The 26,664-nt window shown below is 43.0% G+C and overlaps 1 protein-coding gene across 1 annotated transcript in view; it reads left to right on the top strand.

Moving 5' to 3' along the window:
- The window catches only part of VWF (von Willebrand factor), a 145,593-nt gene that overhangs the window by 19,378 nt on the left and 99,551 nt on the right, over positions 1 to 26,664 (top strand). Inside the window, exons 7-15 of the mRNA XM_074168927.1 lie at positions 3,588 to 3,804; positions 5,951 to 6,073; positions 9,191 to 9,302; positions 11,422 to 11,468; positions 15,863 to 15,999; positions 17,278 to 17,416; positions 18,500 to 18,600; positions 21,512 to 21,707; positions 22,670 to 22,885. Of these exons, the coding sequence (XP_074025028.1) occupies positions 3,588 to 3,804; positions 5,951 to 6,073; positions 9,191 to 9,302; positions 11,422 to 11,468; positions 15,863 to 15,999; positions 17,278 to 17,416; positions 18,500 to 18,600; positions 21,512 to 21,707; positions 22,670 to 22,885 (1,288 nt within the window). The remainder of the gene's footprint in view (positions 1 to 3,587; positions 3,805 to 5,950; positions 6,074 to 9,190; positions 9,303 to 11,421; positions 11,469 to 15,862; positions 16,000 to 17,277; positions 17,417 to 18,499; positions 18,601 to 21,511; positions 21,708 to 22,669; positions 22,886 to 26,664) is intronic.

The following is a 26,664-nucleotide window of genomic DNA, read 5'->3' as shown; positions in this document are numbered from 1 at the left end:
GCTCCTGAAATGCACAAGTTAGCTGAATCAACATTCAAGTGAAATGACTCGTTAGTTATTATGTTTCCTTAAACATATAGCCAGCATTTGGTGTATTAAACATATTGGCTTCGGATGCTTTTTGCTTGGAAAGATGGGAGATTAAATCATTATCCCTTTGCATGAACCAAAAGAAGATGTATTCTGAAAGCTACACCCAATTATGTCACCAAAATGTACCCTTCCTGAATGATCTGGAAAAACACTTCTGTATATACCACAGGGTTTAAATTCAAGGGAACAAGAGGGTATCTCTGCTTTCTTCTCTTACTTTTAAGGTTCTATCTCTTTAATGGAAAAAGTTAAACCATGGACAAATGCAGTTCAGGCAGCAGCAGAAAACAATGCCACAGAAATTGGAAGAATGTACGAAATTCCACCTACAGCTCTATGTGGTGGGACTAGGGCAGAAAGAAGGTCAGCAAGTTTGCGGTTGCTAGGGGTTGTCAGTGCCAGGACACCGCCAACCCATTTAAAGAAACACTTAAAATAGAACTCATGCAGAAGTCAAGGGAGAAGTTTGAAGACCTTCACCTGTATTTCGGGTACTGCAGTCAGTTCTGCTAGTTTTAATCTTACAGCCTCCTGTACCTCTAAGCACTGTTTCAGCCTGAGGCTTCACTCCCTGGTCTCTTGGATTTAGATGTTTCTTTGTGTGGAGCCGCTTCCAGGACTGTCGATCCATGAGGAGGAACGCTACAGCAGTGGGTGAAACTGCCAATATCTGGTGCTCACCACATATGTGCTATGTCCCCTAAACTGAAGAACGAGGACCTCTCTTAGTTCAGCCTGGCCACTGACTTTTAAAGAGAGGAAGGAGAGAAAATAAAAGTAACTTGCAGAATGGTTCAAGTTGGAAGACACCATTGGAGACCATCTAGTCCAACCCCCTGCTTGCAACAGGGCCAGGTCAGGTTCCTCAGGGCCTTGTCCACTCATTTTTCAAATATCTCCAAGGTTCCACAGCCTCTCTGGACACTTGTTCCAGTCTTTGACCACCCTCATGGTAAAAACTTCTTTTGGTTTTGTATCTAATTGGATTTACCCATATTTCAGCCTGTGCCCGTTAATTTGTCTCAATAGTTCAGATATCTCTAAAAGCTGAGAAAATTTCAGCTATAACTTCATGTATGAAGTCACTGGAAAATCTGAAGCAGTTTGAATGGCAAGAAAATTTTACATAGAGAAAATGAATTATTTGTTGATTTCTAACGCACACTGCCTAGTTTCTTGATCATCAGCTAGAGTTCAATCATTAGGTATGTCGTTACTGAGCAAGACCAAGACCAAAGAACACTACAGGGGAAAAAAAGAAGGGCTTTTAATATATATATTTTTTTTGGTGGAATCTCCTTTTTTTTGTTGTGGTTTTTTTTTTTTTTTTGGCCTGACGCATCTGACATTTACTGGTATGTAATAAACATGGTCATAAGAGATCATTTTCTGCTACTTTTACTATTACCTTGTGTTTAGTGGAATATACAGTGTCTGACTTCTATTGCAACATAACTGTTGAGGTGTATTACCTTTTTAACAAGACTTTTACCTTATTAAGAATGCTTATTAACACGGCCCCTAAATGGGGCTTATTGCATATACTGGTTTTCTTTTGCATTTGATAGTATCTGGATCAAGTCTTTGATCCAGGAGTTGCTGCACTTCTCATCCTCTGAATGGCTCTCAGCTCACTTTTGGTTTTATCAGTTTCATCTTGAAGTGCTGCTTTAATAGCTTTCTTTTTTTTTCTGCTGCTTCTGTTGTTGTTACTTCCACTCTTAGGGCACTTTTTCAGCTTTCCCTACTTCTGTGTAGTCTTAGAGCAGCACCAACCACCATTTCTGCAGTTCCTGCTCCCTTCCTTCTAATCTTTTTTTTCCAGCTGGTTCAGCATGGTGGCTGCTATCTGGGCATCAGAATTATTCCAGGCTGGAGCTGGTTTTCTGGAGGACAATCATGTTCAGCTCTCTAATGGCACTCGGTATTGCTTTAAGCTCCCTGAGGCCTTTCTCAGAAAGAGGAAAATCTCTTTGTGTATGTGGTTGTTCACTGAGCACTTTGCTGAACTCTGAATATATTCCTAATGGGCCAGATGTTTCTGGTTCCTTTGTTTTCATAAACAAGAACTTCTCTCTCAGTTCAGACATGGACTAGCTTTAGCTGATCACCTGGACAAAACACTCTTTAGCAAAAAAAAAAAAGTCTTTTCTACTCAGCAGTTTTCCTATACAGGTATACCCTCTGCCATTCAGAGAAGATATCTAGATGTCTGCTGAACTCAGTTTTTTTTTTTTTTGGTCCCCATTCTTTACCTCCCCAAAAATGAAAACAAAACTTTTCCTTTATCTTTTTTTTTTTGTTTTAAATTTTTTTTTAGCACAGCATCTTGTATGTGCTGTCACCTCAGGTGCTTGTTAAGGTATTCAGGAGTAATGCATCGTTACTGTGAACTACTGCGAAGAACATCTCCCCCCGCCCCCATGCTATGTGTAACACCTGAAATACACAGCGTGGTTACATCTGCTTATATAAAACACTGACAAATAAGTAGAATAAAGTTATGTTTCAACTGTTTGTGCTCGGGGGTTGTATCAGAAAATCATTTTTCCACTTATCTAGACTCAGTGCCATCATTTCAGAAAGTTGCATTGAGGACCTCAGGCTTATTGAACCGTGACAGACCTTCTCTTATGTACGCATTATATTTGGGAACATCCCTTGGTGAACTTGGCCATAAATTAATTTTTCCTTAGGTTTTGTTCTACAGCTAAGTTTCATCTTAGCTTGCTGCTATCTGACAGGAGAGGTCTTGGTACCCAACCCCAACATCTCACTGTGCAGTCCTCTCCTTACACTAGCTGTCACCATGCTGATTTAACTCACAAGAGCAGAACAGATTGCTTTTCTTCCCTGGGTTATTTTTCTGCTATTTATCTGAGTTAAATTGACCTGTCATGCATTGGACAAGCCAGCAGGAGTGACAGGAACATGCAGTCAGAACTGGGTAACAAATTTGATTCCTCAGATTCCAGTCAGACTCAGTCTTTCACTCTGAAACTTACTCTGTTCCTTCATTATCCAAAAGGTGGTCTGGTCATTTTTCTTACTAAGTACCCCAATCGTAAGTTCCTCTCCCTTGCTGTGCCTGTCTTCCTTGGTACTCCAGGCACCATCTGGTTCTTCACTGGGTAAGAAACAGTTCTTTGCTTCCCTCCATTTGGTGGCTGGTTGAATGACATGTTTCTGCATGAAACGTCCCTTATATGACACTCTATTTTATAAGAATCAGTATATTAACATACCTCTGTGTATATATGGATGCGGTGAATAAATGGATGTAGCTCGTGACTATGAGCTCTAGCTCTTGACTATGACTATTGACTATTTAACTGCATGGTGGTGTTAAATAATAACCGTGATATTATTTAACAACAGTGGTGACAGTGTGTTTGGAACAGTTGGGTTTTCTTCCTTCTTCGTGAGGCTACGGTAACTAATTTTGTTCCTTTTTCTCTCTCTCTTTCTACCTTTGCTGCTCATTTGTCATGCAGGGCGTCATGGAAACCTGCCAGCTGCTAAGAACATCTTTGCCCTTCTCCCGGTGCCACCATCGAGTTGATCCAGAGCCATACATCGATCTCTGTGAAAGAGACATCTGTGCCTGTACCCAGGGCATGGACTGTCACTGCTCGGTGTTCCTTGATTACGCAAGAAGCTGTGCTCATGAAGGAGTGATTTTGGACGGGTGGCCTGAAGAGAGCTCATGCAGTAAGCTGACAGGATTATTCCTAGGCTGCTTATCCCAAAAAAGATCATGCCTGTCTTGCAGATTTATGTGTTACGGCTAAAAGCAACTGGTGCTTTTTTAGAATGTTTATTCAGGTTGATTCAGGCATGGCAGGTTAAAATCTGAAGTGTCTGTCGCTTCCATTTATCTGAAGTGCCTTTGCTTGCTCCCCCTTTCACCTCTCATCACCCATCTTTTTCTAGAAGTTGTTGTTCTTAAGGGAGTGATTGTTTGAACTGTATATGAAGAAGATCCTGAGCTGCTACATGTCCCACCATGGTATAAAAAGTCAGTGAAGTCTTATTTGATACGCAAAGGTACAGACTAGGACGTTTAGGAGCTATTTCACGTATGATTCAGATGTGTGATGTTACCCAGCCTGTACTTGTAAGTCAGCATCCTCGTGAAAGGCTTTCCTTAACAGTTTTCAGAAAAGACAATTGTTTCATCCTTTATTTACTTGAAACAATTACATTGAAATGGAGATGTTGCCTGTTTTATGACAAATTTTGTCTAGGTTAGAGATCCTGATTGCATCTTGAAATGCTGCCTTTATTATCCCAATTTTGCTGAGGTAGAGGATGATTGCATCTCTGCTAAGATTTTGCAACCAGGAAGTGCTTAGGTTGACTGGGATGGATTGCCTTTATAGAGGAAAGGTCATGTTTGCACCCAGCGTTGGTATATACATATACTTCCACTGGAGAACCCCAGTTAAATACATAAGGACACAAATGAATAATATAAAAACAAAAAAAAATAAAAAAAATCCTATAATATCATGTTCTCAATGATTTCTGTCATGCTTTCTACATTACACAGGGAGGACAATTTTCTCAGGATGTTTATGTGAATTGATTTCATGGTGTAATGTGGCTGATTTGTACTGATGACACTTTCTTCAATGGTAAAGATACTCTGCTATTGGCCACCACTGAAGAAAACTGTGCCTTCGGATTATGGTTAGGGCAGGAAGATAATGCCAGCCACTTGTTCAAGGGATTGTACACCAGAGGAGAGTCTTATTTCTAGCAGTCATTTGTTACGTTTCTGTTAGGACATAAAAGGGATCTGATGAAAACTTGTCTCCTTGCTCAGAGTGTGAGCCAGAGAACCCATTTTTGCTAGGGCTGTCGGTAAATCTAGTTAAAGCCATGAGAAAATGGCTCTGTTTCCAAGAATTTTAGAGCTCATTTCTGACCCTTGACTTCACAAACCGTGTTTTTCTGAGACAGGAAGAAGAGAGGTGGCCTGCTGCCACAGCAGGAGCTTAATTTTCCATCAACCTTCATCTGTGCTGTGATGCTTTCTCAGGAGATGATGATGATGATAGTTGCATTGGAGGCATGAAATTCTCTGCTGTGTTGGAAGGGCTCTAGTGCTGGGCATGCTGTACTAGTATGAGCTGGTGCACAAACCATGGAGCCGCAGAGGGCAAGACCACTCCTTCGTTACCCTCCCACGTCCTTCAATAGAGAATTTCCTGGGAAAAAGCAGGCTCTAATCTTGCCTTCCCACTCCATGCCCACACATTCTTGTGAAGTATGTCTATGCGTCAAAATGAAGGGACGGTCGTAGTGTGTGCTTGCATAATGGCCTAGCCTAGATAATGACAGCAGTGAAGATACCACAGCATGGGTGTTACCCTGTGCTGGCAGTTCTCTGGAATAAGGAGAATGGGATTTCAGAGCCTTAACTGTCTCCCAGTTCTCTCTGGAAACACAACACAGTGTAATTGTTATTTCACAAATGAGTGGAGTAACTGCATAGCTTAAACATACAGAACATGCTTGTCTGTCCAAATTACTTAGACATTATTGCAAAACTTCCCCCCAATGTCAGGTTTTTCTTAATGTGCTTGGTTTTAGTTATTAAGACTTGATTTATTAGAAAATAAATTGTCTTTAACCTCTAAGTGTTTACTACCCAACCTGTCAGATGGTGATATTGCAGCAAACTGAAAATCAAGTATTTCTTAAATGTTACGCTTCTGAAAAAAGAAATAATTGATTGGAGAGGATATGACCTTTTTGGTGTCTCTGTGGTTCAGCCTTTGATAATTAAGGGATTTATTTATTTAAGAGTTATTGAGGAATTTGCATTTCTAATTTCTTTTAATTGTTTCAGGGCCAAGATGTCCAGTTGGCATGGAGTATAAGGAATGTGTATCCCCTTGTGCCAAAACCTGCCAGAGCCTGAATATCAATGAAGTGTGTCATGGACAATGTGTTGATGGCTGCAGCTGCCCTGGTAATTTATTTACTGGGTTATTTACAGAGGAACATTTGGCAGTGATGCTACCTATTTTACTAGAAGAAGGAAAGCTGTGTCTTCCCTTAAATTTTCCCCAAATCAGAAACACTTTTCTTTTCTGGGACCATGCCTTAGAATAAACCAGTTTCTATACTGCCTGTATGCTCACTCCATGAAAGGGCTATTTTTTAGACCTAACTAAAAAGTAAATCTTTCCGTGAAAACCGGCACCATCTAATACTTTAGGATTGCCTTTCTTTCTTGGTGAGGGACCACTTACCATTGATGTATCTAGGTTCCTTCTGAATTGATTTTGGCTAGAAGCATCCAGTTTGAGGAAGAACAAACAGAGAGTATTCTGAAGGGGTTTCTTACAGAGAAACAGTACATGTAGATCTCACGCTAGAATTCCAAAGATCTTCATGATTTCAGATGAATGATTTCAGATGAATGATTTCACTTATTATTGAATCATTCAAAAAGGAGATTTGATTGGCTTAAAATGGACACTTCTGGGTTTTTTTCCACAGTCTTCCTCCTCTGTCTATTGTACTTAAGACAACTGCGGGAGCGGAGTTTTGTTCCTGGCTGCAAAGCTCCATATGCTCTGATTTCTAGTTGTTTTGGGTTTTTTTTCTTTTGTGTGTGTGTGTGGTTGGTTGGTTGGTTGGTTGTTAGTTGTTAATTTGTTTTTAATAGGACTATCTCTGCATGTCACTCCTCAAATCTGAACTCTGTGTGAATGCACAGAGGTATTTACTGTCCGCCTGTACAAGACACCAAGAATGATGGAGGTTTACTGACTGAGAACATAATTTGGCTTCCAAAACAAGGCAGAGATGACAATGTCAACCTTGTTTGAGAGGTTGTTTATTGCATTCTAAAACATTCCCAGTCGTTCAGAGCATTTCCCATTTAGCTGGAAGTCTCTTACTGCAGAGCTGTCACTCTGTGGTAGGACCTGGGAAGATGCACATGAAGAGTGACAGGGTAACTAGGCACAGGAACTTATATTGTTGTGAAGGACCTAGCTATCATGTTTGTGCAGTCCTGAAAGTGTTGGGAAAAGCTGAATTAGATGAATCCACTGGCCGCAAAAGACTCTGCTATATTCTTCCTTTGGTAGGTGCCCTGGTCAGCACAGCACAGGAAAGGTCTAAGAGGGCAGGAACTGAAAAGCAGAAAAAACAGGAGGTCAACAGAAAGGGTACTGGATGAGGAAAAAGTAGGTGGGTAGAAGGAAGTGCATGAAACTCGGTACAGGAAAGAGATGGACCTGTTGGAGTGGGTCCAGAGGAGGGCCACAAAAATGATCAGAAGGATGGACACCTCTTCTATGAGGACAGGCTGAGAGAGTTGGGATTGTTCAGCCTGGAGAAAAGAAAGGCTCCAGGGACACCTTATTGCAACCTTTCAGTACTTAAAGGGGGCTTGTAAGAAACATGGGGACAGGCTTTTTAGTAGGGCCTGTTGTGAGAAGACAAGGGATAATGGCTTTAAACTAAAAGAGCGTAGATTTAGACTAGATAGAAGGAAGGAAGTGGTGAAACACTGTCCCATGTTGCCCACAGAGGTGGTAGATGCCCCATCCTTGAAAATATTCAAGGGCAGGTTGGACAGGGCTCTGATCAGGGGCCTGATCTAGTCGATGTCCCTGCTCATTGCAGGGGATGTTAGACTAGATGACGTTCAAATGTCCCTTCCAAGCCAAACCATTCTATGAAAAGAAATAAGAGTCAGCAGTTGAAAACTTTTACTGTTATTTTGTGCACAGTCAACAGGGAAGAACTTTGAGTTGAGTTTCGTAGAGAGCCAGGAGGATCTCACAGATGAATAGAGAAATTTGGGATTTAAGATGAGGATTATACGTTCTCTTAGCTTCTCTCCACTTCTCCAAGAGTAAAAACGATCTCTTCAATGAATGTGTCGTTTGGTTTTTTGGTTGGGTTTTTGTTTTGTTTTGTTTTCCCCCTCCTTAAATGTACCATAGAGTGATTTTAATTGCTGTAAATGGATTTACTACTGCCAGGAAGAAAAGGTGGACGTCCTATTTTCTTTTGCTTTCTGGAGAGCCACATCACTCTTAAATGCTTAGATCTTGTTCTTAATATCTCTCACTGGAAGGATTTTCTCAACAGCAAAGATCTATCCAGGCAGTTCTATAGCAAGAATGGGAGAAACGGGACTTACCTGTGTCTCATGTCAGTGGTGACTGCTGCCTGCCAGGGAACAGGGCCAAAATCTCTGCAGTCAATTGGAAGGAGTCCTTCAAAGAAGAGGGAGATGGGTTTTCAGCAATCATTGCTACATTAGCTCCATTAAAAACAGAGAAATATCAACTGTCAACTTGGGGATCTAAGAGAAAGAAACTTGTCCTTTCTCCTGCCATGTGCTTACAGTGCAATCTTGGTTAAGTCTTGTAACTCACCTGTACCTCCGTTTATCTTTGTAAGGTAAAATACTCTATATATAGAAAAGGTAATTATTGTTGTGTAATATGGAAACCTCAGCAAGTGAATCCAAGCGGGGAAGTTAGCCCTTTCACTGTCTGTTTCTGCAGAACTTGAAAAGAGAAACCACAGCTCCACATGATAATGTTTCTTTCTCGCAGACCGTCTGCTTGACTTTTATGTTGTCCAACTTTGTTCCTTCATTCTCTACTCATTTTCCTCTCATGTCCTCTTGTGACAAATACAGAACCTGTCCAGACACCCTTTACTGCAGTCAGTAAAGTACATCTATTTTTCAGTCAGGTTTCTAGACCAGCTCTAACGAAGCTTGATTCTGCTCCTTGTGTTTGACTCATGTGTGTTCTAACATGTGTGTTTTGGACTTGGGGACTGGCTAAGCAAAGAGCTCTTCTGGGAGCACCAGAAATTCTCTATTCAAGCACATCCGAGGGAGATGCAACACTTGAAGGAAAGTAGACACCAGCCCCCTTGAAGCTTTTTGGCAAGCCTCATTCTGTTTTATTGTTGTCTGTGACTAACTATGGATAATAATGCATATGAAGTCTTGCCAAAGTATATGAAGAACTAGAAAATCTAATCATATTTATATTTGTGTCCCTGCGTGTGTGTGGCATGTGTGTCTGCTGCTACCTGATCTATCCAGATGGGAAGCTCCTTGATGGTGAACGTTGCATTGAAAGTTCTGACTGCTCCTGCATCCACTCTGGAAAACACTATCCTCCTGGCTTCACCATCTCCCAGGACTGCAATTCGTGGTAAGTTCATTGTTGCTGTTGCTCTAGATTAAGTACTGCACACCATTTAGTGGCTCTTTTTGGATGATCTTTCTAGAAATCTCTCTGTCTCCTTTTAAAAAAATTTCCTTTCATTGGCAAAGGACCTGCTCTCTTATTGGAAATGCCAGCCCCTTCCAAGAAGTGAGTTGTTCACAAAGACAAAATCAGCTCTGCTTTTAAAGGGATATTTGATCTGATAGAACAATGTGAGGGTCATACTCATTCAAATAGTAGAGAACTACCTGTTTCCTGTGGATAAGACAGACCGGCAGGTTCCCATGTCTGGTTAATGTCAGCGGTGGTGTCTTTGTTTTGACTTCCTACATTTATTTAACCTCTAAACCCCACTTCTTTCCAAGAGGAGTTAGCTCAGGCACGTCCTTGTAACTTCTTGCAAAGCTAATGAATCTTCCCAGCTGCATAACTCACATCATGAATGCCAGCCTGAAGGGGAAGGCTGGCTGTCTAAAGAAAGGAAGGGGAATGAGTAATGTATTCCTGATCTGGTTAAGTATAAGTGTGAACATATTTGCGGAAAGAGTTCAGACGACCCTGTGCCCAGATGTGTCCGATTAGAGCACAGAAGGAGGACTTACTTAAGGCCACCATATGCAGAAGAAAGGCTGTCTATGCATCATCCCCGTCAACCAGAAGTTTTTCATTACCTGCACCATGTGTCACAGAATATGAACCAACCACGGCATTAGCATTTTGTCTTTGTCCCTGGAGCTGTCTGCAGCTTTGAGCTTGGCCACATTGTTTGCCCTTATTGGTTTTGGGAGATCAGTGCCACCTGATAGACTGTATTGTTAGACAATATGTCCTGTTATTCAGATTTGATAATGCTGTGGAAAACATCATTCCACTGGCTCTGCATTTACCATCTTCAATAAACCGACCTTCCAAAAATGGTTTTCAAGGGCTGAGATAATTAAAGCAATAAGAATAATCTAGCACCTCTTGAAAATTACTTGATTTTGGAGATTCTAGGATTGCCTGACATGGTATCCCACAGACCCAAGGATGACAGCCATCTCAATCACTGTCACTGCATTTTACTTGTTACTAGTAGTGCCTGTGAGTGATGGCACGAGCTTCACTACCCAAAGACATTAAAGCAGAGACAATCTACCTCCTTGCAACTTGCACAGAAAGGGAAACTAAGCAAGAGGAGCTTAAGTCAGCAATGTGCCATCAGACTGATGTAGGTCTGCTTAAGCAGAAATGTAACTGGCCAGTGAAGGAAAGGGATTATTGCCCTCCCGTAACAAACTAATGAGGCTGTGACTGGAGCAGTGTGACCAGTGCTGGGCTCCCACTGCAAGAGAAAGGATTATGGACTGGAGAGAGTCTTGTGAAGGACCCTGGAGATGATCACAGAAGGGGAGCTTATGATGTGAGAAGCAAAGGGAAATATATTTGTTTAAAGGCTAATGGGACACTTTCACTGCCTAAAGGGAGGCTGTAAATATGACAGACCCAAACTTCTCAGAGGCAAAGAGTAAAAGAGCAAGAAGCAATGGACACAAGTTGCAGCAGGGGAAATTCCATTTAGACAAAAGAAAAAATTCTTCCCCCTGAGATAGTGCAGCACTGGGACGGTTACTCGGAGAGGCTGTGGGACCTCATCTTGGAGATTTCTAAACTCAAACGGACAAGGTCCTAAGCCACCTCATCTAGCTTTGAAGTTCCCTTCTTTTAGTTGGGGGTTGTAGTATATGGTTTTTCTGGAGGTCCCTTCAAAGTTTTTTTTTTTTCCTGTGATTATGTTGTATTAATAGACATACCTTGCAAAATGCATCTAAAACTCATTCCACAACAGTGGAATGTAGTTGAAAACTCTATAAAATGCAGAGCTTTGGCAGGGAAAAAAGAAGAAGTTCTTGAATTTTGCAACCATTCCAGCTCTTATTACCAGCAGTTGCTGTCAAATAATGATGAGAAGGGAAGGATATATTAAGAAATGAGGTTATGGGAGATGGAAGGGATGCTGGGGACTGGTCTAATGGGACCATGTTTCAATTATTTGGAGAAAAAGTTGCAACAGAAGTTTTGAATTCATGTACTGTTACCTAACTCGTCATGATATGTTTCCTAGCATTTGTCGACGTGGCACCTGGATCTGCAGCAATGGGGAATGCCCAGGTATGTTGGCTCTACTCTTTTCAGGTTTTGACAAGTAAGCCTTGCCTACATCCCTCCCACTTACATCCTACTTGTATTTTTTCCGCACAAAAAGTGAACTCTTTGTTCTTACTCGCTTGCTCCAGTGCAAGCCAGATGGGTTCATACTTCTAAGTTCTTCTTATGGGACAAACCAGACATTGTCCTGTATGGTTTATGTGTGGCAATGAAAATTCCTACTTGGTGAGAAGAATGGTTCCTCTTTTGATTACTTAGTTTACCAAGAGGATTGGCTCTCAGGTAGAGTAACACTGCTGGGTTTCTTTGACCGGGTACCATTCCCTATTTGATTGTCTGAATTAGCATACTTTTGATGATGGGACAATTTGAAGTACTGAGAGTAGACTGGGTCACTCTTGATACACCGTGGCTTTGGGCCCTATAGGTGGTGTTAGAGGTGAAGGAGCTACAGCCCTGGGGAGAAGGTGGCCACCCTGCCTTCCGTGGGTAGTGGCAGACTGGAGAGGCAGCTCTGCTCATGTTCTTGCTCCCCTTCCTCCTACCTTTTATCCCTTCCAAACTCACCAGTTCTGGTGGCTGCTGCCCGAATTTTTTTGCCTACATGGGGAATGTAACTTTTCATGCCGTGCGTTGGCCAGCAAAGTGCCGTCTTCCTTATTTCCTCCTGCTAGTTCGGTGGCCCATCCCCTCTTTCAGCTCCTGAATAATGTTCAGCCATGGAAAGGCCTGCTTTACCTGAAACAGCATTTGACTCTGCTTGTGTTGTGTGCAGAACTCTGCAGGGAGGCAGCACAGCTCTTTGTCTTGTTTGGGAACTGAGAGTGGAAGGGATGAGGAGACTGGGGTTATGACAGGACAGGAAAAGAGAGAGCAGGTTTTTTGCGTTGGGTTTTTTGTTTTGTTTTGGTGGGGATTTTTGGGTTTTTGGTGGTTTTTTTTCTTTTTTCAGATGAGACTGTGCAATCCTCACAAATCAGGAGAAATAAAACTGTCTTAAAATGGCTGTCAAAGTCTGTCTTTCTGTTAACAGTGGGCTTGCCTGACTCATTAATGCTCCATTTCCTCCTGCTTTAGACTGAAAAAGAATTTGCCCCAAAATATCCGCAGGAAAAAAGGAGTGTGTGTGTGTGCAAAGTGTGTGTGCAAATGTTCAAAATAGAAATAACATTTTTAGTGACCTATGCCAAGCACAACTGTGAGAAGCCCCATGCTTGAGGTGTTCAGTCAGATCTCTCCAAGTGCAGAGAATCTCAGTGTCTGAAATGCAGAATCAAGGACACAGGCCCAGCTGATTTGCTATGTCTTTTGGCTAATGGGCAGCAACATGTTTAGAAATGAGAAACAGGTCTTTTTCTAACTTCAGTTTTGACCTAGGTTATAGTTCTTAATGTTCTTGCTTTCGGGGCTACTATGAATACTATGTAAGCCAAATTTTTAGCCTCAGCTCCACAGTGTTTTCTTCACAGTGATTATAGAATTGAAGATAAGCCTGGTATTGAGGCTTGCAAACAGACATCGAGATACAGCTTTGTGCAAGAGAGCATAAAGCATTACTGTCTTTTTCTCAATTGGGAAGCTCTGCAGAATGAGCAGAAGTTAAAAAGAAAACCAGCTTATTTTTATGCCTTCAGTCAATATATACAAGTCACTTTTCAGCTAGGTTTTGCAAAACTGAAGGTCATATAAGTGCAGTTGTTGTCCGTGTACCTGCTAACATCTACAAACTGTATCGAGACCGTGTGTGAGGGCAGCAAAGCTTCCCAAAGGAGCAGTACTTGATAGGAACAGTAGCCAAGTTTATATTATTACCTATCCTGTTTTGTCTCTATTTGAAGCAATATTACAACATATTTTTGTTGTTGGTTGGTTATTTTTGCAACAAATAGTTCTAAAATCATGCGTCAGAGAAAGTTTATGTACTTAGACTCACATAAGCTCAAGGTAGCGATTTTTTTTACCAATCTGTTTGTCAGGAAAGGTTTCTTTTGTACTGTGGGAATGAATTGCCTGAGCTGTAAGTTCGGTGATAAAGCTGGGTATGCAGCTGGAGGCAGTACTTCAGAAAACAGTGCTGTGTCAGCCAATTAACAATAGCTGGCCAGCACTAGCAAGAAGCTCTCAAGCTGATATCATAATTAAATTAATTATGAAGGCAGTAGGTTTCAGGCAATCTCATGGGATGCATTACACCAAATGGAGTAGATAGAGGGACCCATCAGAAGTGGCTTTGCTGCAGGAAAGAAGTTTCCCTGGCAGGAGCAACACCAAAGGGCTGGGACTTGTCTGGGGACTTGTCTAGCAGTGCCCAGCTCTCCATGCTGCAAACCTGTCCTGTTGGTGCCTAGTTGCAGAGAACACCCTGGAAATCAAACTGCGGGTAATATAGTAGGTTATGCCTGGTTTTCTTTAAATCCACTCTCCACGTCTGATAGCCAGCTCATTGACTCTAAAGTTGAGTAGAACAACACTTGTTTTACCTTTGTCCAGGCTTAATTGAACAGAAAGTAAAATTCCCCAAATAGCAAGCTGCCTTACTCTCTAGGGGATGACAAACATCCAGCGAGTGCTGGACTTTGCTTAGGGCTATGCAAGGCTGGGAATCCTCAGGATCTGAGATACTATTCTTTAGTACAGCCTACTTTAAGATGGTTAAAGCTGATAATATGTTGAAGAGGGAAATTTCCATTTGACGTTCATTAGAGAGAGCTTCTGTGGGACTCAAAAGTGGTGGAGAGAGAATAACTCATGGGGTTCACCTGCCAGCTTGCAACATTTAAACTTTCTCCATCCTTTGTCAGTGGATTGCCAATGTAGGCCCAGCACCTGAATTTTGTTCTGGACAAGGAGGTCCCTGCCCACCTTTTTTTTTCTGTGGGACACTCTCTAACTGTAATGCTTTTCTCATATGAAAGAGTTCCTTTGCAAGCTCGGTGGAGTTGGAGCCTTCCTATGTGTTTGCAGAGGCCCTAGCATAAGAGGGTACCAAATCCCAGTTGTGGCATCTGAATACTGCCTTCCTGGAAATGAAAAGCCACAACTTACCAAAACACGTTAAGATGTTGAGGTGTTTAAATAGCCACTTTTCATAGTAGAAGAGTGGACAAGCCAGACTTCTGCATTATTCTGTAAGAACTTTAGATTCTTGCAGAATCTAATAATCTTACAGATTCTTTAGATCCTGTAAGAACTCTTGTAACTATGGATTTATTTTTAATTTTATACTAGTTAATTAAGATATTGGTTCGGAGTAAAGTTCACCATAAATTCTGCCCTTGGAATAGCTCCAGCCATGACTGTCTTTCAGCTCTTCATTCTGATAAGGTATTTTTACTTTAATGTTAGAATAACTTATTGGTATTCAAGGCAGTCCAACAAAGGAATAAACACTTTTTTTTGGCTGTGTTCAAGGAGGCCATTGTGAAGAAGGTTTTCAGACACTGTTGCCTTCATAAAACCATGCTGCGATGCTCTGAAAACACCAGTAGAGAGACAAAGAGAGGGCTCAAAATCTGCTGAGATACAACTGTGAAACACAGACTGGGAGTGAGGCACCTCTGCAGAAGAAGAGCAGAGCGGTAGGGAGAGTCCAACGAGTCCTGTTGCAAATCTTGATTTTTTAAGTCTGTAAAAACGCCTGCGTTCTGCAGAGCAGCTCCATGGCTGCAGATGTGCCCCACTGGGCTCAGTAAAAGTGAATTTAAAGAGCGTTACGTCAAGATGTTACAAGTTCCTGCATCGGGGCAAAAGGGCAACGTAGCCCAGTGTATGGAACGTGTGTATGGAGAAATGCTGGGTAATCCTGAGCGCCTTTCCTGGTTCTGTCAGTCTTAGGCATTACGATTTCCACTCTCTGTGCCTCAGTTTCCCCATCGTATAAAGAGGGAACTTAGTTCCTACATAAAAGAGAGCGTGGGTAGCTGTTTACAATTGGTTCGTGCCACCAGCACCCATCACTTCACAGGCTAGGTCATGCCTGGTACCTGAGAGCTTGAGTGACCGTGCTGTTTCCAGGGCCTCTGAGATATATACTACAGAAGAATCAAATCTGCTTGGGTGCAGAGAGCTGAGTTGTTTGCTGATGTCCTCGTGACCCTCCATTTGAAACATAATCTAGGCTTTTCCGTTGTCGTGAATTTCAGCTCTCGAGCGTGATTTGTACCATACTCCCCAGCTTTTATTGGTGCCGCTGTTACCACTGGTAATGATTTACAGGAATAAACAGGAAGATAAGCATCTTGGCAGTGTTTTCTGGCCTGTAGGGGGACCTGGGACTTGTGTAACCTGTTCCACTGGGCTGCTCTTCCCCCTCTGTGGCTTGGGGGTGGAGGAGGGATCAGGTGGGATTTTGCTCGCAGCTGGCACCAAGATGATTAATGCCTCTCTGTATTTTTCAGGAGAATGTTCTGTCACTGGCCAGTCCCATTTCAAAAGCTTTGACAACAAGTATTTCACCTTCAGTGGGATTTGTCAGTACTTATTTGCCAAGGACTGCGTGGAAAATTCCTTTTCTGTGATCATCGAGACCGTACAGGTAACAGCAGCCTTGGCTGGTGTTGGCACACCTCCGCACAGGCTCTTGAGAAGAGTGGGAAGGGCTGTTGAGAGCCCGATATGGATTGCAGATGCACAGGCCAAGAAAAGTAATTTTCCTATGAAATAATTAAGTTTAAATAACAGATCCAGTCTTTCTCCTTCGTTAACAAGTGTTTTGCTTCTCCTCGCTGCCGTTCCCAGGAGCCTACCTGGAGACTGAGGTTCGTAATGAGATTTGGAGAATGACTTGAGTAGGGTGCCCTGGCAGAGTAGGACCTCGGGTTGCTTTCCATTAAGTCATATTGGTGGCAATTTCTGCTGCTCGCCAGCCCGTCAGCAGCTCCTGACTTTCTTCACCGTCTCCCCTGATGGATAGGAGAGATGCAGCTGGAAGGCAGCGAGCTGTGGCAGCTGGAGAGAGGCAGGAAAGGGAGCCAGGCTAGCGTGGGGAGGGAAGGAGACTCTGGAGGGGGTGTCACAGGGAGGTTAACCCAGTTGTGAAATTAATCAACCAGTTGCACGTGGGAGTAGGTGAATTGAAAGGAAGGAGATGGAAAAGGGTACTGAATCAAGCAGAGGGGAATAAAAGGGATGGGGACAGAGGAACCAAAGAGAGGGTATGATGGAGTCAGGAGACCAACTGGAGTGAAGGGGAGTGTCAGCCTGCCTTGCAGGTCACCAGCAATGGAGTCATCACAGGCTTTGGAGAAATGGGGTGTGACGGTCATACTATGTCTGCATCCTGCCTTAGAAAGCTCTGATAGTGCTGCTTTGAGGTCATCTGTGCTTGGGAACTTGCAGAACGGGTTTCCACTGAAACTTCCCTTTCAAAACCAGGGAGGAGACTCCAGGGATCTTCAATCCCTGTTCCTCATCTACCTAACCCTCAGCCGGGACAACAAACAACACAGGAGTTCTCCCACTGCAGTTTCTCAGGCTGTAGGGGACAGGACAGCATGCCCCCCTGCCGCAGCCGAGGAGCTGGATGCTGGCCACCGGCGTGGGCTGCTCGTGGGGGTCCGGTGTAACGCCCGCAGGTTGCCTTACAGGCTCTGGGATGAGGAGCTGCGGATGGCTCCCTGGTGTGTGATTAGTGGGATAATGGAAAAAAGGCTGCCAGCCTGGTGTTTGTGGGATGCAGAAACTAGATCCATAAAACCATCGAGACACTTAACACCTCCCGAATTAGATGCTGAAATGCCTTCTGGGGGCCTGGGGCTAAGTCACTGATAAAGTGAAAGCTTGAGGTTCCAGGCAAATCTCCCCTTCTCTGTAGTGTGCAGATGATCCTGACGCCGTGTGCACTCGCTCAGCTTCTGTCCGAATCCAGGATATGGACAACAGCCTCATTAAAATGAAACACGGAGGAGGAATTTCACTGAATGGACAAGACATACAGATCCCTTTGATACAAGGTGTGTTTGCGTGGTCTAACTCTGACCAGCCATGGAAGGGGTCCTACTTACCAGTGTTTTCTGACATGCCTTAGCCCAGTTCAATCAAAAAACGTTTTGAATACCAAATTCTCACTTGCAGCGTCTTCTAGAAGCTCTGTCATTTCAGCTTCTCTCCATAGCAGCTGACATATCTTGGCTCAGCTCCTCTAAAATCAGGAGAATTAAGCTGGTCTGGATTTGTGAGATGTGGTCTTGAAAACCACTATTGGTCTATGGTTTTTAAAATTATTACTATTTTTTCTTAATCCAGAAGCTTCAAATCCCTCCAGTTACCTTGCCAAATGTCACAGTGAATCATAGAATCATGTAGGTTGGAAAAGATCCTTGGGATCATCAAGTCCAACCATCAACCCTTCTCTACAAAGTTCTTCCCTACACCATATCCCCAAACACCACATCTAAGCAACTCTTAAACTCATCCAAGGATGGTGACTCAACCCCCTCCCTGGGCAGCCTGTTCCAGTGTCTGATCACTCTTACTGTGAAGAATTTTTTCCTAATGTCCAGTCTAAACCTACCCTGTTGCAGCTTGAAGCCATTCCCTCTTGTTCTATTGCTATTTGCTTGTGAGAAGAGCCCAGCACCAACCTCTCTACAATGTCCTTTCAAGTAGTTATAGAGAGCAATGAGGTCACCCCTCAGTCTCCTCTTCCTCAAACTAAACAGTCCCAGCTCCCTCAATCGTTCTTTGTATGATTTATTCTCCAGGCCCTTCACCAGCTTCGTTGTCCTCCTCTGTACCCGCTCCAGCAGGTCTAAATGTCTAAGGTTATTTCAGAACGGACATATTATCCTCTTCTAGGGCTCCTGAGTGCATTAAAGCAGAGCCTATGGATGATTTCATGCAGGTGTAAACTGCTGAGTAGGCACAAAGCTTGGCAAGTGTGTGGTGGGCATTGCTGGCACCCCTTGCTGTGGTGGACCTGCGTGCCCCCCAGCAACTGTGTTGACCTGTTCAACTCGATGCAGCAGTCCCAGGCAATGAAACACCACATCCTGGCTTGACTGACTGACTGACTGACACTTTGTGGTTGTCCTAAGGTGCCCTCCGTATCCAGCGCACGGTGAGGACTTCAGTTCGCCTTACCTATGGGGAAGATTTGCAGATTGACTGGGATGGCCATGGTGAACTCCTAGTGAAGGTACTCCTTCTTTCTGTCTGTTTTATTTCTGCCTTTTTGCCCCTTCTCTCATCCCACCCAAACATGTACAAAGATTTTCTTGTCTGAAGTGAGAAATTGCTTTGTGTTGCATGTTAGAAATTCCATTCCCTTTTGCTACCCCCGGAGCAATATACAAGTCCTTTTGTCCTCCAGAAACAAACATTTTCATCCTACAGCAGCTTGGTGGATTTTTTTTCCTCCCTTTTTTGTGCAAAGACAACCATTATTAACCATAAATAGTTTTGTGTTTTGTTCAACAGATACCATCAAAACTGGATTTTTACTTTTATTTGCTTTGACTGTCCTGTCTAAAGCAATGGATTTGTATGACTTAAAATAAAGGAAGACTATTGCTCCAGAGACACAGTTACTCATAATTTCCAGAAAAAATCAATTAACTCTTAGAAGATATGTTGCATGCTCCTGCTACTGTGAGGGATGTTTAAAGTCACCCTTGATTAGCAATTAGGGTTTGTCTGTGCTAAGACCGCAGCAGAGTACAGAAATATCCAAACCAGGTTTAAAACAAATGAGCTGCGTGTGTAATAATTTGCAGAAGAGCCTGTGAGGGAAGGGGGAAGGTTATTTCCTGTGGAATAGTCTCCTGGTAGCTGACAAACCATCACAGCTTCTCCAGCTAAGCCATCTATCGCTTGTACAAGAGGCTGTTTTCTGTCAACCGGTAGGTCTCAGGGACTGCGAGTGTTGTCCCTGAGGCTGTATTCGCTCCCTCAGGAGCACGAGTCTGCCTGTAGTGTTGCTTCCTGGCGTGATGACCTGCAGGCTGTGGGTGCTGGGTCAGGGTGATTTGCTCCTGCATGGTGCTGGGCGGCTGCAGACCTGTGTGCTCCTGCCGAGTTTCCATGGAAGGGTGCTTGACCACAGCCCTGCTGCCTTTGAGCCCCGTCTGTAATCGGGGGTCTGCAGCAGGGCCTTGCTGGGGTGGCTTTGCTCACTGAGAAGAGTAAGTCACTTTTCCTGGGGTTTTCTACCGAAGCAGTGAGCGCTGCCCTCTCTGAACCATGGCATTGCGCTTTTGCACTCTCCTCGACGGCCCCAAAATCTGGCTTAAACGTCACGTTTGGCACAGTGTAAAGGTACGTGAAAGCTAGTCCAAAAGTGAGTACAGGAGTTGAAGACAACAGAGGAGAAAGGTCAAGAATAACTTCACAAAGCACCCGTGGTTTTGTAATCGTTGTTTCAATCCAGTCTGTATCTCTGTGCTCCGAGGGTCCTAGAAGTTGTTTTTGGGCTGAGAATAATTCAGTTTGCTCCCTTGGCACAACTCAGAAGTTTTGGCTTTCCTCAGTATTCAGAGTATTTTTCTGCCTGGTCAGAGATCCGTGTAGCTTTGCAAATTCTTTCTTACAGTTAAAACAAATCTAATTTTCTGCTCCAGATCCTCTACCCATAAAAGCAGTGGAAGTTTCTCCAATCATCTGCATTTTTTCAGTTCTGCTCTGAGCTCCTTCCCTCACTGGGTATCTAAAGCATCTTTTAAATTGCTTTTGGATAGTTAATTTGTACTGGATTTGTAGACTGACCTGCTGCCAAGTATTTCTGACAATTGGGGGAAGTGATACACTTCCATTACCTTGGCCAGGCTTCTGGTAAAAATTCTTTTTATGTTCCTCAAGAAGACTCCCCTTTCTGTGACCGCCTGATATTTGTGGTTCGAGCTTCCACTCAAAAATACATCAGAATTTGGATTTGTATGAGTCATTGTCCATCTGCAGAGTACGTGAAAAAGAAACTTCCTTGGCCATTGGAGTAATAAGGATGCGTATTCTCTAATAATTCATGGTTGTTCCTTTCAGTGCTCCATATTTACTCTCTGACCACTGTGTTCGAAGGGAGGGTAGTGTTAGGTTATACTATGGAGGATGTTTTAATTTGAATTATACAGAAAACCAGTTTTCTTCAAAAATGTGTTTTTCTTGCTTTTTTTGGTTGTGTTTCACTGGTCACTCCTGCCTATTTGCCTGAAGTAGCGCTCTACTAAATGCATACAGAAAGCTACTGTAGCATTAAAACACTGAGTCAACTCCTGAGGACAGTTGGTAGCACTTGTGATGTACTGGATCTTTACTTCTAATAGAAACCAGCAGTTTCTACTAGAATAAAAGATACTGGCGTCTCTGTGTTGCAGATGTTGCTGAGGTGATTTCCTCCTGTTTACCTCTAGGTTTAGGGTCCCATTTCAGCTGTCCCTTGATTTGCAGCAAGAATAAGGCAGGGTGAAAAGTACATCTGCTCTGTGGGTTGTTTGCAATGCTGCTTTTCCGTGTGTTTTAAGTTTCTCGAGGCCCGAGGAAGCTCTAATGTGAGGTAATGCAGCTTCAGGGGTAGTAGTCTCTCCCTTATTTTATTAATGGTGCTTAATGTTGAGGGAAACAACTCCTCTGATGGTGTCTCTGTTTTGGGATGAAACAATCTGTTTAAATTTCCTTTCAAAACGTGAAAGGGTTTCAGGTGCCATATTTCTTCTGAAATTCCCATTGGAAATAGAATGATCTCACTGTATTAAAAAATGCCACCCTCACTGTTACCCTGTTTATTTATATGAATGAAGGGGAAAACCAGGGAAAAACTAAACTGGTGTACTGATCAAGGCACAAAAGTAAGCCATTTTTCTCCTACTGACCTGCAGTTACCATTTGAAATTAGCTCTGTGCCATGCAAAAATCGTCCTGCTGTTACTAATAGCAGCATTTTTGTTAGAAGTTTAAAAATATAGTACAATGGAATTGTCTATAGGTTTTTTTGTTTTTACTATGCATTTGAGAATTTTCTTGATTTTTAAGTTGTGTGTAGTTCATTCTTTAGAAAATTTTGCTTTACAGTGGTGACCTATTCTGGAGGATGACCGGGTTAATGTTGTGTTCCTTAGCTATCTTCAGTCTATTCCGAAAGGATGTGTGGGCTATGTGGAAATTACAATGGTAACCAAGGGGACGATTTTCTTACGCCTTCTGGCATGGTGGAAGCTCTTCTGGAAGATTTTGGAAACTCCTGGAAGCTCAATGCAGACTGCCAAGATTTGTTAAAACAAGACAGTGACCCCTGCAATCTCAATCCTCGTTTAGGTACTGAACTCCGTCCAAAATTAACATGTGTAACAAACTGTGATCTTCCATTTTACATAACAATAAAAAGTTAAAAAAAAAAAAGAGAGAGAAGCAGCCAGTGTTGCTTACATTACCAGTAGGGTGACTGCAAGCCTTGTTTAAAAAAAATGAAATAAATCAGTAATGTGGGATAATGCTAGTTTTCAGTTCGGACCACAGTCAGAGTTAGACCACGTGGCATGTTTGTGCCACAGCACAAACTTGGCTGCCACTGAAACCACTCTTACAAGTGATAGCAATACTATGTTTATCCTCTGGGTGGACAAAACACCTGTCGTCTTCACCCCTCTGTCCTTACACCTAATAAAGTTTTCGTGATGCCTTTTCTCCCTTCTTTTACTGCATCCCGTCAGGCAGCCTTCCTTTTCCCCTCCGTACTGCTTGGCTGTCCTGGTTGGATGTGGGAAGACATTCTCAGCGCAATTTTCTTGTCCCAGGTGTTACGTCAGCCTCTGGTTTCTGGAAGGAAAGCTTTATGGCTGTAGATCAGAGCAGGCACTGTAAATCTATGAGCGTAGTGCAGGCTAGAAGGTTTAATTTTGCAAACATAAAAAGCAGCAGAAATCAGAGGCCCTGTGAAAGGAAGTACAGCACCAGAAATAGTGGTAACAGAATAGAAAAGCATTGCTTTTCCTTGATTTGTTTTACTAGTGGAACATTATTCTTTTAGTGGAGCTCATGACCTATGATGCTATCTGTGCCTATTGATCCTATTTTATTCTTCTGTGTGTTTTGGGTTTGGGTTTTTTGGTTGTTTTGTTTTGGTTTGGTTTGGTTTGGTTTTTTTTTGTTTGTTTGTTTTGTGGTTTGTTTTTTTTTTTTTTTCCAAAAGAAAAAGAAAACGCTTACTGTGGCTCTTCTAGCTTTTCTTGAAAGCCAGTGATTGATTCAGTGCAAGCATGTTGTTTCTCTCTTTCTAGCCAAATACGCTGAGGACTCCTGCTCAATTCTGATGTCTTCTGCATTTGAACCCTGTCACCATGAAGTCAGTCCCACTCCCTATGTGAAGAACTGCCGCTTTGATGTTTGCTCCTGCTCCAATGGCAAGGATTGTCTGTGCTCTGCTATTGCTAATTACGCAGCAGCCTGTGCTAGGAAGAATGTCCTGGTCCAGTGGAGACAACCTGACTTCTGCCGTAAGTGAAATGCTCCTAAAACCCACTTATTTTCCTTGTCTCAAAGGAATTTCTTGGCAATGTCAGATGAGAAATCTAAAACGAGATGATTTCTGCAAGATGCCAAATATTTCTTATAGCAAATGATGAGAGAGTATATCTTTCCTTCACTCTAGAAAGGATGCAAAAACTGTTCACAGAGACTGCTCAGCACTGGGGTAGAGAAGCAACCATCTGACATACCTTAGCAGAGCTTTTGACTGGATTTCCATTTTCAGCTTAATTTAAGTTTCAGCTACTCACCTGGAAACTCTCTGAATATCCCAGGGTGGGAATCTCCAAGTGATTTGTAGTGATGTATAAATTGCTATTTTGGTACTTCCTCCTTTTAAGACCCAAGCTTCCCTGCTCCTGACCTTGTCAGTGACTCCTGATTTTAGATGAAGTTGAGGGTATGGAGGAAGCACAAAGGCAGGTGCTTGGTCAAGTGGTGTCATGGAACAGAATCATGCAAGTATAGACAAACTTATATCAGAATCAAACTGGCAGTCTTCTGGTACAGCCCCTGATTATAGCAGGGCTAACTTACAGTGATTTGCCTGGAGTCTTGTCTAGAGAAGTTTTGAATATCTCCAAGGATCCTCTCTGGCATCTGCATGTTTAGGCTACAGAGGTGGGGTAACAGAAGGAATAGGATGTCTTTGCATAGATCAGTCCAGTGCAAGATTAATAGCCAAACTGCAAAGAAGCTGGAGCAGAAGCCACCAACATCTTTTATTACTTTTCTTTCTCTGTTAGGCCGATGTGCTAGGAAAAATGCATTGCAATGGAATTTTGATGGAACATGGACACACTTCTCCCCATAAATATTTGTGAAATGGATGTTTTTCCATTTTCTTTAATAACTTTGCTATTAAGGAAAGAAGACAATTGAAAATTTTGAGAAAAATCATGTATGTTGTCAGCCCTCCAGATCTATTCTGCTTACTTCTTACCAAATGCGGGGTGGGAAAAACGTTTATAAAATGAGTGTGTAGAAGCTGGAAGAGAAAGAGAGGTCACTGGCCTTCCACCTGGTAGGGTCTGTACCTGTAAGGTCGGTGTCTACAGCTTCTACAGGCTGGAGAGTATTTACTGCGAATGAGAACAAAACCAGTTTATGTTAAACTGCTCTATGGTTTCATAATATTTTACCTAATTTATGTAAATGTTCAGATAGTGGAACAGTAATGTAATAAAAATCCTTTTAAAAATGTGCAGGTCTGGAGGCTGAAAGAAAGAGCAGCAATAATGCACCATCATTCTTTCTGTAATTGAACAAGTCAAATTTCACATTTAATCTTTAATAGTGCAGAGCTGCTTCCTCCTCTCTGTGCATTACAGAGTGCTTTATGCTCTCATAAAGTGACGATTTCCCTGATTGTAGATCCATCAGCCCCCATTAAATAATCCTGATGCCCCAGACATCTCCTGTCACATGAAGGAGAACAATCCCTCTTTTAATGGGCTTGAGATGTGAATGTGCAGGTTGCGTAATTTGTGCTGATGGCCCAGTGCACTGAACATGTGCTCTGTTTCTGCCTTGGTCAATGGAGATTCAGTTTCTTGGGAAATGACTTGACAGAACCCGTTTGCTTGATTTGAAGTGGGTAAGTGGCAGGGAGGCAAGTCATTAGTGTAGCACAGCATCTCTGCTGCGTGCCAAGCTAACAAGCGCGTTCATCTCCCACGTCTTTGAAATTATTTTAGTTGAAGTTTGATTGTTCAAGAGCCGAATCCCACCTTGCCCACTGTGAGTAAGGCACACAGCCAATCCCTTCATGCTGCATGGAAGGAGCAGATAAGCTGTACTGTGAAGGGCTGTCTATATCATGCATGTGCATGTAAAAACCAGTGTAAAAACCTGGCTGGATGACTGGCCCCAAAGAGTTGTGGTGGATGGAGTTAAATCCAGTTGGTGACCAGTCAACAGTGATGTTCCCCAGGGCTCAGTATTGGGGTCAGTTCTGTTTAATATCTTCATCAGTTATCTGGATGGAGGGATTGAGTGCACACTCAGTAAGTTTGCAGACAACATGAAGTTTGGAAGAAGTGTTCATCTTCTTGAGGGTAGAAAGGATCTACAGAGGGATCTGAACAGGCTGGATCAATGGGCCAAGGCCAATTGTGTGAGGTTCAACCAGGCCAATTGTTGGGTCTTGCACTTGGGTCACAACAACCCAGTGCAGCACTATAGGCTTGGGGAAGAGTGGCTGGAAAGCTGTCTGGTAGAAAAGGACGTGGGGGTGTTGGTCGACAGCTACTGAATATGAGCCAGCAGTGTGCCTAGGTGGCCAAGAAGGCCAACAGCATCCTGGCATGTATCAGAAATAGTGTGGCCAGCAGGACTTAGAGGGAAGTGATTGTACCGCTGTGCTCAGCGCTGGTGAGGCCCCACCTCAAATACTGTGTTCAGTTTTGGGCCCCTCACTACAAGAAAGACACTGAGATTCTGGAGGGAGTCCAGCGAAGGGCACTGAATCTGGTGAGGGCTCTAGAGAACAGGCTATATGAGGGAACTGGGGTTGTTCAGCCTGGAGAAAAGGAGGCTGAGGGGAGACCTTATCACTCTTTACAACTGCCTGAAAAGAGGTTGTAGCGAGGTGGGGGTCAGACTCTTCACCCAGGTAACAAGTGATAGGACAAGAGGAAATGGCCTCAAGTTGCACTAGGGGAGGTTTAGATTAGGTATTAGGAAAAAATTCTTTACAAAAAGGGTTATCAAGCATTGGAACAGGCTGCCCAGGGAAGTGGTTGAGTGACCTTCCGTGGAGGTATTTAAAAGACATGTAGACGTGGTGCTGAGGGACACAGTTTAGTGGTAGACTTGGCAGTGTTAGGTTAACAGTTGGACTCTATGATCTTAAAGGTCTTTTCCAACCTAAATGATTCTATGATTCCATGTCTCATGTATGTATGCATTGTTTTGTAGCAAAGGGAAATCAGTCAACAGGTCCTTAGTTTCAGGTTTTAGGTCCTGTTGATAATCCCACTATTTTCCTTAATGTGGAGGTGGGGTGGTTTGTTGTCTTTGCATGTCTTCTGCAAGAGTGTTTGCATGGGATAGATGCTGGAGTGGGGAGTAGGGATCTAAGGGCATGCTCTGATCAACATTTGAGGATAGCTACATGGCATGGTGGGGCTTAGCATGCCAGCCGGTCCTGACAGGGTGCATCATCACCCAGAGCTTCTGACCTAGGTGTGATTACGTTTTCACCTCGCACTACCTGAGAAACTGGTCAGGATTTATGTCTCTTTCAACCTGTGTTGAACACCTCCCCGCCAAGAAGCTGGACGCACTATCTGATGGATACACACTTTTCCAATGCTTTCCCATTATTTTCTGTCTTATATGTGGTACAGGCTGAGCTTCAGAGCACAGCAATGAGCTGTTTTGGTTTTATAACAGGCGTCCATAGAGACTAGATGCACCTCTCCTCTTCCTCTCATTTTCCTGGCAATAATGGGATGTTGTTTTTATTTTTTATAATGGCAGTGTATTACAAAGTGTACAGACAAAAGTCCCCTCCCAGGTCAGTTGTCTTGCCTTTTTGCTGTTAAAAACAGATGTTGCTGAGAGGTAATGGAAGAGTGGATTAGGAATTGGAGTATGAACATGGTATTGGGTAGCATAACTGGAAAAACGAGGAATGTTTGTGAAATCTTAGGAAGTGCACGGGCAGGTAAGATGAGTTACAAATCTTTAGCTAAAAAAAGGATCCACTGCAAACTTGTCCCTGTGGGCAGGGGGTGTTACCACC

This window comes from Numenius arquata, chromosome 1 (genome assembly GCF_964106895.1).
Source record: "Numenius arquata chromosome 1, bNumArq3.hap1.1, whole genome shotgun sequence".
Taxonomy (NCBI): domain Eukaryota; kingdom Metazoa; phylum Chordata; class Aves; order Charadriiformes; family Scolopacidae; genus Numenius; species Numenius arquata.
This window is presented reverse-complemented; position numbering and strand designations above follow the sequence as displayed.